This window comes from Thamnophis elegans, chromosome 4, assembly GCF_009769535.1.
Source record: "Thamnophis elegans isolate rThaEle1 chromosome 4, rThaEle1.pri, whole genome shotgun sequence".
Classification (NCBI taxonomy): Eukaryota; Metazoa; Chordata; class Lepidosauria; order Squamata; family Colubridae; genus Thamnophis; species Thamnophis elegans.
Window position 1 is genome coordinate 121877215 of NC_045544.1, and position 18273 is coordinate 121895487.

Genomic DNA, 18273 nt, shown 5'->3' on the forward strand with positions numbered 1-18273 from the left:
CATGCTCTTGGGAAGCTAAGGTTAGAACAGGCTCACATTCCCTGCCCTCAAATTTTGTGATTTATAGAGAGTGAAATTATAGGCATGGCCCCTCTTACCTGTGACTGTATCGGTGAATGAATCTTTATAATCCTCTAATGCTAATGTAGTGATTGGCATAATGGTGGTTGTTGTCCCTAACCCTGTTGAGACACAATAATAAAAAAGGTTGGCCATGCCAAGTCAATGTGCCAGCAACACATTTCCAGCTTGTTGTCTGCTAAGGAGTTATTGCCATCACTCAATTTCCGGTGAACTATATTTTGGTCATTAAAATATTAAATGAAAAGCAATTGAAGGGTATTTCTAATAATTCTAAAAATAAGGAGATAGACAAAGAAGGTTGGTGTCCTTCAACCTAGCCTCTGGAAATCTTATAATAGATCTAATAATAGATGCATGCCAAACAAAATTATACAAATTAATTAACCCCATCTTAACCAGCAAATTTTGTGAATCCAGTTGTGTGATCAATGCCATGTGAATCCAGAAAACTGGGTTAATTGAATACACCTTTGCTAATTATGGGAAACTTTCTGGTGAGAACCTATCCAATGCCATTTCTATGCCTAGTTCAAGACCCACAGTTTTTTGACTTACAAACCTCTGGTTTGACATGATGAATGACTGCCAGGGAAGCCTTATCTAGATCTAACTAACTTCCTTACTAGTAAAAGAAGGTAGGAACCAAATATGAGTTCATTTCTATTGTTGTGTTCCATCCTGAGAATCTTCTTCCTTCAAAGGATGCCCTGGACAGGTTCTATGTTTTCATGTCCATCATATGTTAAAGCCTTTCAATTTTGCCAGACCAGGATTCTGCAAATAGGTACCCTCCAAATGAGTTGGAGATTGTCATTCCCAGAATTCCCAAACTGGCAAAGCCGAACTTAGTTTGTGTTTAGGGGTTTATTTATTTCAACTCATTCCCTGGGAAGTGAGTTGAAATAAAAATGGCAAAGGCCCCCAGCAGGGAGAAAGCTACTCTATAGCTTTAGTCTCATAGCTGCATTAGAACTAATTAGGAATTCTGTTTCCACACTGTTCCATGTTGGGTGAAGCAAAGGACATTTGAGCTTCTTTGAGCTTTCTCCTTACGCCAAAGCTGCACTCACATGTTATCTTAAAGAACAAAAAAAAAAAGCCCCCCTCCATCTACAATCACCCTGCACAATACCGACTTTTGGACCTTTGGCCTTGGGTGTCTTTCTGGGACCTAGAGGAAGGGAGAGGAGTGGAGCAGCTCTCCCTCCTCCTTCATACCATCGCTTTTATATCACACTAGCGCAGTGCTCCGCGAATTTTAATGAATGTGGTGTGTATGGTGTGCTTGTTTGATGTCTGTACCCACTTTTTTAATCTCATTATTGTTGTAGTTTTTGTGTTTTAATTGACTTATGTGGGGACTGTCTGGGTTAGTGGCTGTGTATGTATGTTAGGATTGGGATTATAACCTGGTACCTCCTCCACTGAGTGCGATTGCCGAAGTGGTAGGGGGGCCCAGGCCTACCTCCCACCCTAGTATGACTGATTCAAATTGCCTGCCAGAAGGAGCGGAGGCCGTGAGAAGGGAAATGGGGTCTACGGTTGCGGGGGTGGGCCGGAGCATTATGGTCATTATGGAGAGGGGCAGGTACGATGGGAACTTCAGGGCTAGCAATTACCGGGGAAGGAGGGTCCGCTACATCACAGCGATTCCCCCTTCCGGCCCTGTTAGTTCCACTCCAGGGCCAGATGGCGAGAATTGTCAGGGCCCTGGTCTCAGGCTGTTGTTGCTAAATGCCAGGTCTGTGGTTCAAAAAGCTCCCCTCGTCCAGGACATAATAGTAGACGAGGGGGCAGACCTGGCATGTATTACTGAAACCTGACTGGGCCCGGAGGGAGGGGTCCCCCTCACTGAAATGTGCCCAGAGGGATTTCAGGTGCTCCACCAGCCGCGACCCCAGAGAAGGAGTGGGGGAGTGGCCGTCATCGTCCAAAGGTCATTAGTTCCTCGTAGGATCCCTGCTCCAGAGCTTGTCAGGTGTGAGTCCTTGTTGTTGAAGTTGGACCTTGGGGGTCAAGTGGGCTTGCTGTTAACGTACCTATCTCCCAACAGCATTGCAACAGCCCTCCCCTCGCTCCTCGAGTCAGTAGCTGAGCTGGCGGTAGAGTTCCCCAGGCTTATGGTACTGGGGGACTTCAACCTGCCTACGTTTGGTGAACGCTCTGATGGGGCGCAGGAGTTCATGGCTTCCATGACAGCCATGGACTTGACCCAAGTAATCCGGGGTTCAACTCATTCAGCGGGTCACACACTTGACCTCGTATTCCTCTCGGAGCAGTGGAGGCGTGATCTAGAATTGAGGGGTACTAAGTTCCTGCCCTTGTCATGGTCTGATCACTTCCTACTGAGGCTTGACTTTCGGAAACCAATCCCCCACTGTAGGAAGGAGAAACCGATTAGGTGGTTCTGCCCCAGACGCCTGATGGACCCTATGGGATTTCAGAGGGCGCTTGGAGTGATACCTGACACTCTCATCCACAGTCCGGTCAAGTCCTTAGTCGCTGCTTGGAATGCAGCGGCGACGGGGGCTCTAAACCGGATTGCACCTTTGCGGCCTCTCCGAGGTAGCGGATCCAGGAGAGCTCCTTGGTTTACTGAGGAACTCCGGGAGATGAAGCGCCAAAAGAGACATCTAGAGCGCCGCTGGAGGGCCAGTAAATCTGAGTCAGACCAAGCACTGATGAGAGCCTATATCAGAGCCTATCTCGTGGCAATATGGGCGGCGAAATGTTCGCATTTTGCCGCTCTTATTGCGTCCGCTGAATCGCGCCCAGCCACCTTGTTTAGGATAACCCGCTCCCTCCTGAAAGGGAGGGATATGGATGAACCTTTGCAAGGTAGAGCTGAGGAATTTGTTCAGTATTTAACGGATAAAGTCGCTCGGATTCGGACAGACCTGGACTCCAATTGCATGGTACCAGCCGAGGTACCGGGGAAGGTCTTGAGCGGAGTTTATGGATTGAGTTTCAACTTGTCATGCCTGAGGAAGTGGACAAGGCCATGGGAGAGGTGAGTGCCTCCACTTGTATACTGGACCCATGCCATTCCTGGCTGGTTTCGACCAGCAGGGAGGTAACACGTGGCTGGATCCAGACGATAATTAACACCTCTCTCGGGAGGGATCCTTCCCGCTCCTCTTAAAGGATGCGGTGGTGAGACCCCTCCTGAAGAAACTGTCTCTGGACCCAGCCATTTTGAGCAACTATCATTTAGAACCGGTTCCAGCTCCCTCCCCCCGCCCGTCCACACATCATCAAGATGAAGAGCGAGAGGAGGAATTCTGGGAGTTGAAATCCACAAGTCTTAAAGCTGTCAAGTTTGAACACCCCTAGGGTTTTTTTTCTAAAGGGTTAGGGGTGCAAGGGTCTTGTAACTTGACAGCTTTAAGACTTGCGTGCTTCAAATGCCAGAGTTTCTGAGCCAACATTTTGGTTGCTAAGCAAGAGTGTTGTTAAGTGAGTTTCACCACATTTTGCAAGTTGGCCACTCCTACTCAGTCACATGGCTGGCAAACCACTCCCACCCGGTCACATGGCTGGCAAACCACTCCCACCCGGTCACATGGCCGGCAAGCCACTCCCACAAAGCAGGCTACACCTACAGAAGAAGTTATAAAAAAATTTGAAATGCACCACTGGGGCTGGAGCACCGGAAACCTGAAGACCAGCTGGCCAGTGCGCATCCATGCACTGGCCAGCTGGTCTTTGCGTGCACTTTGCGTGCACTTTGCGTGCACTTTGCGTGCACTTTGCGTGCACTGGAGTGCCAGAAACCCAAAGACCAGCTGGCCGACATGCATGCACGTACCAGAAACCAGAAGACCAGCTGATGACAGCACGCATGCCCACAAAGAGGTCTCCATGTGCCTCCTCTGGCACGCGTGCCACAGGTTCGCCATCACGGGCCTAATGTATCTACCCACACCCACACCCCCAAAAACATTTCAGTCAATGTCACCCTATTTTACTTTGAAATAGCGGTTTCAAAGTTGGAGTTTCCTGCTTCAAGGTCAGGTTACTTGTAGTACATTTACAAAAATCATTCAAAGAAGAGAAGAGAATCTTCCAAGTTTGGCCCGGTTAACAATTTGCACACACCATATTCTATTCTATTCTATTCTATTCTATTCTATTCTATTCTATTCTATTCTACTCTACTCTACTCTACTCTACTCTACTCTACTCTACTCTATTATATTATTATTCAAAATCCCTCTGGGAGCTGCCTGCCTTGTCTAGGTGGTTGAGGTCTCTTTTCCAACTTGCTCACCAGAGCAGACGACCCCAGCATCTTCATGGTGACCACAGTTGTGGATGCCCCAACCGAGGCTGAAACAGGCGGAGAGCTGTGGCTCATTTCCATCGCAATTCACATTATCTAGGAGGATGCGCCCAGTGCCATAGCCGAAGTAGGCGTTGGTCCTGTAGGCCACCGCATGACCACAGTCCATCTGCTTGCACACCACGTTGGCATCGTGCAGCTCCCATTCATCATCACACACAGTGCCCCAGTTTCCTTTGTAGAATATCTCCACTCGGCCTTGGCAGGCGTTAGCCCCGTTCACCAGCCGGATTCTCCCATCACCTGTGGAGGAGACCAGAGGATCACCCAACCATCTGCCTTGTTCTGTTTGTCACTTTTGAGGGCAAGAATGAGTTCTTTTTATGGAAGAGTCAAAGATGCCTACTAAAAGGGGGGGGGGAACCAAGAAGACCTGGAAAAAAACACCTATAATTGAGGGCCCACTATTATGTAATGTTTCAATTCTCTCCACTGCCATGGTTGACTTTTTCTAAGAAAAAGAAACCAACCCCCCCCCCCCCCAAAAAAAGCCAGTAGCAGTGAATGGAAGACTTGATCATCGGAACTCTCTCGTCCCCTGCTATAAAATTCCATGAACAAGGCAGAAAATTGCAATGGCTATTGACAAGGGTGGCTTGCTACGGGTTTGCCCGGGTTTGGGAGAAGCCGTAGCTAACGTTATGGCCAATTCAAAAAATCTCCAAATCCCACCCCTGGCTGGCCCCGCCCACCCTGCCCTGCCCCTTCCACCCCGCCCCTCCCAGGAGTCTCCACGTGGCCTATCTTGGATGCGAGGTAAGTGCAGTCCCTGCACGAAGGCTCAGGGAGGGGGGAAACGGGCCTCCCGGAAGGCCTCCGGAGCCAGGGGGAGGCAGTTTGTGCCCTCCCAGAGGCTCAAGGAAAGCCTCTGGAGCCTGGGGAAGGTGAAAATGCCCTCCTCTCCACTGTGGTGCAGGAGGCCAACTACGCCATGCCCACCCAGCAACCGGGTAGAGAACCTGTTGCTGAAATTATTGAAGCCCACCCCTGGCTATTGAGTACCTATAATAAAAAGTCATTATAGCTACCAGACACTGCTCTATCCGAGCCTAAGTAAATATATCTGAAATAAATGAATACTTTCCCCTAGCTTCTATTTTCCTCCCTTTCAGATGCTGTCCACCATATGCTGTTTGTTAGATTATAAGGCCCTTGAGACAAATATCCTTTCCTTCCTTTCAAAAATAAATAAGCACACCAGCTAAAGATGATTTCTTAAGTAAATCCAGAAAGCACTTACTTTTCTTATCTTTCAATGGGACTGTGGTTGTTTTGCTGGCAGAATCTTTTGCTGATTGTGTGGGTAGCAGTTCTACAAAGACAGGGAAAAAAACGATGCATGAAGATCAAGAAAACTATAGAATAATTATACTGACACCGTGGTTGGGGGCGATGCCCCCATTTCTTCTGTACATGCAAAGCCCTATAACTTCTATTCTATTTGCTAGCACTGATGATGTTACCTAGCTTGGTAATGAAATGTCTGCAAGAAAACCACCAAACTTAGAGAGCACCAACGATCCTACAACTTCCATTTTAAATTATAGTTGGTTGACTTGATGGATTTACACCGCCTTCCCAAACTTGTGCCTTTCAAATATATTTCAAGAACCCAGGGCCGTCTTAACAGCATTATGGGCCCCGGACAAAGCAGTGTACTGGGGTCCCTATGACAACTACTCACAGCCAGAGGTGGGTTTCAGAGAAGTCTACCACCGGTTCGCCCCACACACACACCCTCGCTTTGTGAGTGTGCATGTTTTCTGCGCATGCACTTTGCTTGTGCACGGGGCTTGCATGCATACACACAGCTTCGAAAACGTGGCTAAATAAGACGGCATAGAACTGGGGGGGACGGGTGGGGGACGGGCACAGGTCACCACTACCGGTTCGCCTGAACTGGTCCAAACCGGCTGAATATCACCTCTGCTCACAGGAATAAAAATGTACTGTATTTTTCGGAGTATAAGACGCACCTTTTTCCCGCAAAAAAGAGGCTGAAAATCTGGGTGCGTCTTATACACTGAATACAGCATTTTTGGCCTCCCGAAACCCCGCCCCCTTCACCAAAATGGCCATGCAGAGCCTTTAGGAGGCTTTCAGAGAGCTCCTGGAGGCTGGGGAGGGCAGAAATGAGCAAAGAATGGGCTGCTTTTTGCTCAATTTTAACCCTCCCCAGCCCCCAGGAGCATTTTATAAGCCTCCTAAAGGATATCCATGCCCTTTTTTTGACAAAAAATGGTTTGTTTTTACGAAAAACGGGCTATTTTTGCTTGTCGTCCCCCCCCCCCCCCCCCCCCGGAGCACTCTACAAGCCTCCTAAAGGCTATTCATGCCCTTTTTTTGGAAGAAAAAAAACCAGGGTCCATTTTCGCAAAAACGGGCTGTTTTGGGGAGGTTTGCAGAGTGCAAAAACTTTTTTTTTATTTGCCTCTTCAAAACCTTGGTGCGTCTTATACTCCTGTGCGTCTTATACTCCAAAAAACATGGTGAATGGTCGATAAAGTTAAACATATATTTGCATGTTAGTATTAGTATTAGTTAGTATTAATTTTATATGATACACGGTGCCTTGAAGGGTCAACATAACAGATTAGGAAGGGGCCCTATGCTCGTGGGGGCCCACGGGCAAGTGCCCATCAGGCCCATGCATTAAGACAGGCTTGCAAGCACCCCTAGTCAGTACATCTGAAAGACACCAGTTGGGGAAGATTGATGTAAAAAAAAAAGTCAAAAAACTAAAAAGAAAAAAAAAGCTCAATTCTATGCTCGCCTTAGAAATAGTATTTAAACTATAGGCAATGTTACTATTATTATTCTGGTGACATCCAGGCTTTTAATTGACATATCTGATATTTCAGGAATACATAATGTGATGCTCATATCACATATTGCCTGGAGTTACATCTCAAGGGGTCACCAGGTTCTCCACTTATCCCTTCCTCTCTAAAAAAAAAATTATCTTGCTGTGGTCAATTCTCCAAAACAGATTACTAGATATGGAAGGATTCTGCATTCTGAATTCCTTTCCTTGTCTGAAAATCTTACTTTGTAACCCACTTCCTCATTTTAAAATTTTCATCACTTCCTTCATCTCCCAGTTCATCCCTTTCTCTTTTCTCACCGACCTGTGCAGATCAGATGCTGTGCTTATAAAAGGGAGCCGAGCACATTATAGACTCTTAACTTAGTAGGCAGTGCTGTATTTGAGCCTGCCTTACTGCCACCTGGGTGGATGCACCCGTATGCCTTAAAGTCAGTTTTTGACTCTGGGAACTGGATGAGCCTCTGCCCTTTGCTTGGCAAGGCTTTTCAGAAATGGTTTGCCATTGTCTCCTTCCCAAGGCTGGGAGGAAGTGACTGTCCTCAGTCTCTTGTTTCTAGACCAGGGGTGCCAAACTCAAGGCCCGTGGGCCAGATTCAGCCCAGAAGTGGGTTGCTTCTGGTTCGGCCCAGATCAGGCGAACCAGTAATAGTGGCGGCGGAAGGCTCCGCCCACCCGCCCGGACATTTCTGCGCATGCACAGAAGCATCATGTGCACGTGGGAGCACACCCAAATCGGTAGTAAAAAAATTGGCAACCCACCACTGATTCAGCCCATGGGGTGCTTAGATCTGGTCCACAGTGCTTCTGCTAGCAAAAATGGAGCTCGGAAGGGCTGTAGGCAATCCTCACGCGCTCCATTTTCACTGGCAGGGAGTTGTAGGAGGCCAGCGCAGCCAAAAACAGAGCTCGGGAGACCGTTTTTGCTGGCAGAGAGCCTAGGCCACCACAGGCACCCCCAACCCGAGTGACGTCAAGCTGCACACTCCCCCCCCCAGCCCCCTGAGGTCAAACACAACCCTGATGTGGCCAACAATGAAATCGAGTTTGACACCCCTGTTCTGGACTGAGGCCTTCCACCACTACACCAAACTGGCTCTCCTTAGCACCAAAACCAACCTTACCATTATGTTTCCTTCTCACAAGCACTAGCCTCAAGAATATTTGCTTGCAAGAGTTATATTCACGACATCCGTGTTTCTCTCTACATGCAATGCGCCCAAGACATTGTGCTCCATTCCCTCAAAAGATGCCTGCCCCATACTGTGCCACTGTCCTGATCTGAACATGGGATTCTCCTTTGCTTCTAAAGCTATTATTATTCAGCCATTCTTTTAATCAAAGCTTCATCTTCTTTTACCTAATAATTGTTGAAAGCCCAGACTGAACCATCTGCACTTTGTTTAATGAGAACATCAGAGGGAAAAACAGGAGACTGATGGCATCTTTTTCTGACTAACACATTTTTATTAAAAGGCATAAACTTGCCTGAGATGCACCATATATCTTTGAACAACATTTTATACTTGGAAAATACTGTATGCTACCAAATTCTTCCTGATTCCTTAATGAGAATGCAAGTCCTAGTTTAAGTGTTTCATTTTAAGAGGGGCTTAGGGAAATATACAGCATTGGAACTAGGAGCGGGCAGAACAATTCTTGACTGAAATTGCACAATTGGTGAAATCACCAAACCCTTTGCTGGCAAAAGAGTCCAAAGCTAATAGCATCTGCTCTGAACTCTCTCTGCCACTTCCAGCCTTGAAATGAACAGAAGATTATCTGTTGAAGATCTGGTTAAAAGAAACAGACCAGATTCATATAATACACCAGGGGTGTCCAAAAGTTGGGAACTTTAAGACTTGTGGACTTCAACTCCCAGGCTGGGGAATTCTGGGAGTTGAAGTCCACAAGTCTTAAAGTTCCCAACTTTTGGACACCCCTGTAACACACTAAGCCAAAATGAAACCCACATTATGGCATAGTGCAATGTATGATGTTTCTGGGGGTGACTGGGGTACAGGTTAGTCCTCAACTTACAACCACGGTTTAGTGACTGTTTGAGGTAACTATGGCATTGAAAAAAGTGACTTAGGACTAACAGATTAACAGAGTTAGAAGGGCCCTTGTACGTCATCTAGTCCAATCCCCTGCCCAAGCAGGAGACCCTACTCCAGGGGGTGTCAAACTTGATTTCATTGAGGGTTGTGTTTGGGTGGCTGGGGTGGGCATGGCCAGCCTGATGTCACTTGTGTTGGGTGGGTGCCTGTGGTGACCGGAGCACTCTGCCAGTGGAAACAGGCTCCCAAACTCTATTTTCAGATGTGGTAGCCTCCTGCAACCCTCTGGCAGTGAATATGGAGCTCGCAAGGGCCACGCACGAACCTCACGAGCGCCATTTCTGCTGCCAGAGGCACTGCGGGCCAGTCCTTCCAAGACAGCCCTGTGTCCTTCCAGGACAGCCCCGTGGGCCAGATCTAAGCACCACAATGGCTTCTCCATTGACTTTGCTTGTCAGAAGGTCTTAAAACGTGATGTCTGCAACAGTCGTAAATAGGAACCAGTTGCTAAGCATCTGGGTTTTGGTCACATGACCATGGGGAGTCTGCAACGGTCGTAAGCAAGAGTGAAATTCTCCCAGTTCGGCACAGTTTGGCTGAACCGGTAGGGATGACTCTCGTTGGTTCTGTGAACCGGTAGTAAAAAAAATGCTTCCAAGGATCGCATGGCTCAGCTGTGAGCTGTTTGATTGTCGGAAGCTTTCCCCCCTGCTTTTTAAAGCATTTTTTTCTTGCCGGTTCAGGCGAATAGACAGGTGGGGAAATGCTTTAAAAAGCAAGGGGAAAGTTTCTGACGATCGCGCAGCTCACACCTGAACCATGCGATCCTCAGAAGCTTCCCCACACTTTTTAAAGGATTTCTTTTGTGCCTATTCGCCTGAACCGGCAGGAAAAAAAAAATGCTTTAAAAAGTTACAAAAAGTTGGCCATTCCCACCCAGTCACATGAGCCCCCCACCAAATCATACCCACAGAACCGGTGGCAAAATAAAATTAGATTTCACCACTGGTCGTAAGGGTGAAAGACGGCCATATATTGCTTTTTTCAGTGCCGTGGTAACTTTGAACGTTTATTAAATGAACTGTTTTAAGTCAAGCACTACCTGCATTCAGCACCATAATCTCCCAAAGCAGTGTTTCTCAACCTTGGCAACTTGAAGATGTCCGGACTTCAACTCCCAGAATTCCCCAGCCAGCATTCGCTGGCTGGGGAATTCTGGGAGTTGAAGTCCAGACATCTTCAAGTTGCCAAGGTTGAGAAACACTGTCCCAAAGGAAAGACACTTGAAATCTACCACACACGTTCAATCAATGAAACAAATCAATTGGGTTGGAAGGTCCACTTTGACACCAATCCCTTCCCCACCGCCACTGCAACCCATCAGGCCCAAACCTTTGTACCATTGCACATGACGGCCACATCTTCATAGTGGTAGCAGTTGTGGATGCCCCATCCATGGCTGCTGCACTCACTGAGGGCTGCTTCTCTTCCTTTACAGTCCACATTGTCTAGAAAAATGGGTCCTCGCCCTCTGCCAAAAGAAAGGGCGGGTGGCATGCCGATGGCATGGCTACAACCGAGTTGGCGGCACACCACGTTGGCATCCACAATGTCCCAGTCGTCGTCGCACACTGTGCCCCAGGTATTGTTGTAGAAGATCTCCACCCGTCCCTGGCACCGGGTGCGTCCGTTGACCAGCCGTACCTCTGGAAGGAAGAGGGCAGAGCTACTGTCTTGAACAACTCAAGAAGAATGACTTCAGTGGGGGAGGAACAGCTGCATCGTGGCTGGTGAGCAACTAAGGTAGGATCAGGCACATCAACCAGAGCTAATTTTACATATTGGGATTCAAAATCCAAAAGGTGCACTGGATGGGCATCAAGAAGTTACGCAGGGCCACGACAAAAATTGTATTTCATTTAAATAAACAATAATAATCTATATATATATAAAAGGCTGTATGGATGTTCCAGCATAACTCTGGAACACCTCGAGCAATTTCAACCAAAGTTGATACACAGCAGTGGTGGGTTTCTAATTTTTCTCCTACATCTGGGCAGGTGGGCAGAGCCTCCCGCTGCCGCTACTACCGGTTCATCTGATCCGGGCCAAACCAGGAGCAATCCACCTCTGGTACACAGATTTACCCACTAGAAACAAATACTGGTGGGGTAAGACACCCCTGGTGTGTGTGTGAGTGTGTGTGTTCCAGCATAACTTTGGAATGCCTGGCCCGTTAAGGAGAGCGAGCACAACGTCCTAGAGCGGCAATTGTTTGTGATGTCAGTTTCTTCGCGGCTTTCTCTGGAAAGCCAACTGTGACATTTGCCCTCCAGTGGACCAATGGGGAAGCACCTGATGGATTTGCGGAAATGTGCCAGAGCAAGAAAGAGGAGTGTATGGGAGGGGGAAGGGAGAGGGTAGGTATGATGGTCATGGGAATAGGGGGGAGAAAGGCTCCTCTCAATGGCTCCCTGTCAGACAAATGCTTCGACATCTATAAAAACCCGGCCAACACTGAGTTATCAGCTAGTAATTAAAGCACAGGAACAAAATTCTACCATGGAACTTCCCAATCTCAAAATGGGCCACTCTGAATCTTCTGAAAGTAGCTGGACACCAAAACAAATTTCAGGGTTGGAATATTCTGTGACAGGATATTTTGCCTACCGTATTTATGAAATGCAGTTGATATAATTATTCTCTGCATGCTGAAGATTTCCCCCTTTTGAGTCCATTCAACTAATAGTTCTACTGGGAGCATCCCATGGTTTTTTTGAGGCATCCATTCAAATCTTTCGGGGTGGTCATTCAAGAATGTTAAGGGTCATATTGCATCCTGAGGCATTGTTGGGTTAAGGGGAAGTAGATCTGCTAAAATGAAAAGGTATCGGGAATATAGCTAGGGCACATTAAAAGTTCAAATTCTTCTTGGACTCAACCCACCAAGAGAAAGAATTGGGGTGATTGCTAGGTTTAGAGCCATCAACCCCAAACTTTGTGGATCACTATTTCTTCAGGTGAACTATCAGACTTCCACAGACAGGATGTCTATGGAGATTCTCAATCATCCAGGTCATGGTTGTCCCAAAGGAGCTCTTTTCAAAAGGCAACTGGATTTTTGTGTTTTCTTTTTTTTCTTGAAGACATTTTGCTTCTCAATCCAAGAATCTTCTTCAGTTCTGGCTGAATGGTGGAGAATTCTCCACCATTCAGTCAGAACTTAAAAATATGCACCTCCATATAACAAAGTCTCACCTGGAATGGTCATCGGTGCAGCCCCAGTGCTGCCAGCTGCAAGAACAACAAAAACATAATATAAGTTCATGCAAATTCAATTATAGCCCCATTTCAAGGCACTGAACCTGGACACCCTTCTCCATCTGCTCTGCTGACTTTCACATGTGCTGAGACTTGCAACAGGTTATATAAACATTTGTCTAAAATTCTCTAGCAAATCCTCCACCAAGCAGTCTACAAGCTTCTAATGACTCACATTCCAGAATCCCATTCCTATAGGATGACAAGGAATTTTGGGACCTGTCATTCCCAACACAGTGGAAAGCAACAAAGATTGGGTTGGGATCTCTGGGAGCTGAAATCCACGTGTGTATGTATGTATGTATGTATGTATGTATGTATGTATGTATGTATGTATATGCATACATATAGGTATGTATGTGTACATAATTTGGAAAGGTGAGGTTCAGTGGTGGGATTCAGCCAGTTCGCACCTATTCGGGAGAACCGGTTGTTAACTTTCTAAGCAGTTCGGAGAACCGGTTGTTGGAAGAAATCTTATTTTGTTTTTTTCCCATTTTATAAGGCTAATCCTGTAAGGAAGGCATGAAGGAAACATTCTGGTGTTGTTTCTAGTCTAATCTTTATTGCCCTGCGTACAGAAACTGCCTCTCCAGTTAACCCTTTTTACCATTGTAACAACTAAGGCGAAGTGCCCATTGACCTGAGTGATGTTGACTTGGCCACGCCCACATGATCATATGACCACCAAGCCCCACCTATCCAGCTGGTCATTAGGGCAGAGAACTGGTTGGTAAATTATTTGAATCCCACCACTGGTGTGGTCATATATATGTGGGAAAGGATGACCTTGAGGGAACTGTTCTTTGCATTTGAGGGAAAGAACAGTTGCAGGGATTGGGTATGTCTAGTCTACTGAAAAGAAGGGCCAGGGACAACATGATAGCAGTCTTCCAATATCTCAGGGGCAGCCACAAAGAAGAAGGGAAGTCAATCTATTCTCCAAAGAACCTGAGGGCAGGACAAGAAGCATTGGGTAAAAACTAATCAAGGAGAGAAGCCACCTAGAACTAAGGAGAAATTTCCTGACAGAACAATTAATCATTGGAACAGCTTGCCTTTTAGAAGTTGTGAATGCTCCAGCAATAGAAGTTTTAAAGAAGAGGTTGGACAACCATTTGTCTGAAGTGGTGTAGGGTTTCCTGCTGAGCATGGAGTTGAGCTAGAAGACATCCAAGGTTTCCTCCAACTCTGTTAGTCTATTATTCCTAGAAAAGTCAGGATGGTGGTTACCATCATAAAATTGAAGCCCCCTCCTTTTATCTGCAGTTTAATAGATGAGCAGTTTTGATGGGGAGGTTGTGGAACCCATCGTGACTTTCTTGACCCCCATAGTCTCCCCCCTATTTCTAAGATACAATTGTCATCAAGTCTAGAAGGCCTCCAAGTAGGGTTTCCTGCTTGAGCAGGGGTTTGGACCAGAAGGCCTCCAAGGTGCCTTCCAACTCTGTTATTCTGCTGCATCTTGTCAAGTTTTAAAAAAAAACCAATGGACTACACAGTGATGGAGTTCAGAGGTTATTTAGTACTGGGATAGGCAATCTTTTCATGCTCAAGGACTAGGTTTATTATTGGGGGAGGGGGACTAAAAGCCAGAAAATGTGTGAGGCTAGGTCCTTGATGGGGAACCTGTGGCACATGGGCCAGAGGTGGAACACAGAGCCCTCTCTGTGGGCACTCATGGGGCAGCCAGCTTCTCTTCCAGGTTCCATCATGCACATGGGCACCATCCAGCTGGTCTAGCATGCATGCACACCAGCAGGCTGCTCTCTTCCGGGCTCCAGTGCATTCATGTGCATGCATGCTCCAGAACCCAGAAGAGAGCAGCTGGCTGGGAGCATGCTTGTGACAAAACCTGGAAGAGCAGCTGGCCACCATGCAGGTGCGCACTGGCCAGTGCTCTCTTCTGGGTTCTGGTGTTCTGGCCTGTGTGCACATGCGCGCATTCCAATTTCAGCACTCGGTGCTGAAAAGGTTAACCATCACTGGGCTAAGTTTTCCAAAGATATATTAGGTTTTTTTTTCTCCTTTCTAACTGTGATATTCTTACTTTGGGGCTTATGCTAACTTTTTCAAGTTGTTTCTGATCTCAATGTGGCAGGAAATTATGCTGTCATTTACTGCAACGATGGTCAGAGGCAGCTCTGTGGGCTGCAAAAAGGGAATTTAGGCAAACATTGATCACCTCTGGCCCAATGTCAAGACTGAGCAACAAATTTTCCTCCAGTGTATTTATTTGGTTAATTTTTTAATCCCGCCTTTATTGCTTTTTTAAGTATCTCAAGGCAGCCAACACAACAATATTCTTCTGCCCACAACACCTCTGGGAGCTGAGTTGGGCTCAGACAGAGTCACTGGCCCGAAGTCACCCAGTCAGCTTTCATGACTGAGGTAAGACTAGAACTCACAGTCTTCTGGTTGCGCTAAGCTCAAGAAAAACTGAATATGGTTGGAGAACAGCATATGGGGTCTAATTCAAGGTTACTTTCTCAGTTATACAACTTCTTGTTATTAGGATGAGAGCAGCATTTTCTCCTCTATTTTTTACCCAGGAAAAAGACTGCTCTCCCCCAGTCTTTCAAAGAGTTTTTTGGTGGATGGGAAGCAATAACATCTACATGGAGAAGAACCAAATACTGGCATACAATTGCATTTGATTCACCTTTGACTGGAATTTGAGGAACTAAAGTCTATCATAGCTACAGAGCAGTAGGAGGATAAGGCTCCTGCACATCATCTGACAGTCATCCTCTTTCTAAGTCCTCATGATCTGCCCTACAGATACATCAAATGCTCAGTTTCCATCACCAAGCCTCAAACATTTGAGTTCTACCTTCTCTGGGGGAGAGAATTAGGTTTACGATTCTGTGCCTATTCAAGATCCTGAAACACAGATTAGATGCTTGAGATTTGCAGGCACATTTGCACGGTTAGCTAACTTGGCCCAGTTCTAAATTTAGACGTTGCATTTGGGAATTTCCTATAAAATGGAAATCTGTTTTCTAATCTTGAAAGCAACGAGAAAAGCAAGGGGATGAGAGGGAGGTCAACAATTTGAATTTGATTTCTTTTGGATGATCAGGTAGAACAAAGGGACTGCTGTTGTTTACAAATACAATACAATACAATATAATAGCAGAGTTGGAAGGGACCTTGGAGGTCTTCTAGTCCAACCCCCTGCCTAGACAGGAAACCTTATACCGTTTCAGACAAATGGCTATCCAACATCTTCTTAAAGACTTCCAGTGTTGGGCATTCACAACTTCTGGAGGCAAGCCGTTCCACTGATTAATTGTTCTAACTGTCAGGAAATTTCTCCTCAGTTCTAAATTGCTTCTCTCCTTGATTAGTTTCCACCCATTGCTTCTTGTTCTACCCTCAGGTGCTTTGGAGAATAGTTTATGAATAGAATATGGTATAACCTCAGACCTCTGCCTGACCACTGCCTATTTTAAATGCAATGAAGGTTATAAGAGAGTCCAGTTGCCTCTTGAAAAAAAGGACCTTTGGGATAACCATGACCTGGATGACTAAGAATCTCCATTTGATTCAAAAAGATGATTATCACGCGGGACAGAGAAGGAAAAAAGGATGTGGATTAAAGAACATGGAGACAAGGGAAGGACTTTTGTACATACACTCCTTGGAGTGTTCACCTAACTGCACTGATTTGCTTACCATGATAAAAATCAGGCACAATTCATTTAACAACTACCTTGCTTAGCAATGAACAGAACAACAGAGTTGGAAGGGACCTGGGAAGTCTTCTAGCCCAATCAACTGCTCAAGCAGGAAACCCTATACCAGTGATGGCGAACCTTTTCGGCACCGAGTGCCAAAGAGGTCGCATGAAAACGCCTTGCGCATGCGGGCACGCTCGTCGGGGCCACACTCCAGAAAAACCAAACCTCCGGGTTCTAGCACATATGCATGCCCGATGATCAGCTGGCTGGCGTGCATGCACAGACAGATTTTCAGCACTGCCACGCACAAAGGGATTGCACCCAGAAAAGTCGAACTTCCGGGTTCCAGCGCATGTGCACACCTGACAATCAACTGGCCGGCGCACATGCGCACCCAGTTTTTGGCACTGCTCCATGGGCAAAGGACAGCAGACCGTCCAGGAAGACAAACAGGCAAGGCCGTGCGTGCCGGGCAACATGGCTCCGCATGCCACTTTCGGCACGCATGCCATAGGTTCACCCTCACGGCCCTATACCATTTCAGACAATTGGTTGCCCAATCTCTTCTTAAAAGCCTCCAGGGTTGGAGTATCCACAGCTTCTGCAGGCAAGCTGCTTCACTGATTATTTGTTCTAACGGTCAGGAAATTTCTCCTTAGTTCTAAATTGCTTCTCTCCTTGATCAGTTTCCACCCATTGCTTCTTGTTCTGCCCGCAGGTGCCTTGGAGAATAGCTTGACTCCCTCTTCTTTGTGGCAACCCCTGAGATTAGATTAGATTAGATTAGATTACTTTATTTGTATGCCGCCCTTTTCCCTGAGGGGACTCAGGGCGGCTCACAATTCTGAGATATTGGAACACTGCTATCATGTCTCCCCTAGTCCTTCTTTTCATTAAACTAGACACACCCAGTTCCTGCAACCGTTCTTCATATGTTTTAGCCTCCAGTCCCCTAATCATCTTGGTTGCTCTTCTCTATATTCTTTCTAGAGTCTCAACATCTCTTTTTATAAAGCGGCGACCAAAAATGGGTGCAATGTTCTGGAAATTCTGGTCTCAATCACGGTAATAAATCAAGGACTACTTGCATTTGTCCATTTATCATCATTTGTATGCTATCTAATTTCATAACTATGGATGGCATAATAAGAAGCAACGGAGGAGGAGGACAAGGAGGGGATTACTCACCTGTTAGTAAAAGGAAGAAGAATGGAGCCAGTGTGGGCAGGCTCAGTAAGGCAGGTGGTACCCGGAGTCCTGGCTTTTGATCTTTCTTCCTGTAACCTGGCCAAGGTCCAAAGTTCATTTCTGCTTCTTGCAGGATTAAGTGGAAGATTTTCGATGTTCTCCCAAGAGACGTCTGCCAAGCCACACCAGGAAGAGGGAAAAACAGTGCCGGGGCACCACTCTCTCATCATGTAAAAGACATGAAACTTGACATGGTAGAGAAATGTATGAAGGTTGTATTTTAATGCAAATTAGCCCAGATTAATTTCCTTATACACCAGCCTTCCCCAACCTGGAGTGTCTCCCCTCCCCCACCTCATTTTTTTTGACAGTTTCTGAGAATCACAGGTGTTATGGCAGTGATGTGGTGTGACATCACTGGGGTGGGGGGAGTGGGACTCAATCCCCCAATTTTATTCAATAAAAACAACCTGTCTCTGCAATTTCCTCAGTTCAAAAAGGTTATGGAGCCATCTCTGGGATCATAAGAAAACTTCCGGGAAGGTTGTTCCAAAGGTGCTTTTTCAAGAGGCAAATGGGCTTTCTTGTTTTTTCTTTGAAGACATTTCGCTTCTCATCCAAGAAGCTTCTTCAGTTCTGACAGGATAGTGGGGAATGGAAGGATTTATATTCCTTGCAGACAGCTGGTCATTTGCATCCTTTTAGAGGGTCCTTGAAGCCCTTGGAGGTTTATCTGTGTCCTCAGGGTCACCTGGGTGGTGCTTCTGGTTA

The 18273-nt window shown here is 46.5% G+C and overlaps 1 protein-coding gene across 1 annotated transcript in view; it reads right to left on the bottom strand.

Annotated features, from left to right (window-relative positions):
* The window catches only part of SSC4D (scavenger receptor cysteine rich family member with 4 domains), a 29272-nt gene extending 11615 nt beyond the window's left edge, over window positions 1–17657 (bottom strand). The window contains exons 1-5 of the mRNA XM_032216691.1: window positions 17499–17657; window positions 10711–11039; window positions 5667–5738; window positions 4355–4669; window positions 99–182 (exon numbers count right to left, since the gene is read on the bottom strand). Coding sequence (XP_032072582.1) covers window positions 99–182; window positions 4355–4669; window positions 5667–5738; window positions 10711–11039; window positions 17499–17620 — 922 coding nt within the window. The 5' untranslated portion in view covers window positions 17621–17657. The remainder of the gene's footprint in view (window positions 1–98; window positions 183–4354; window positions 4670–5666; window positions 5739–10710; window positions 11040–17498) is intronic.
* Window positions 17658–18273: the final 616 nt, after the last annotated feature.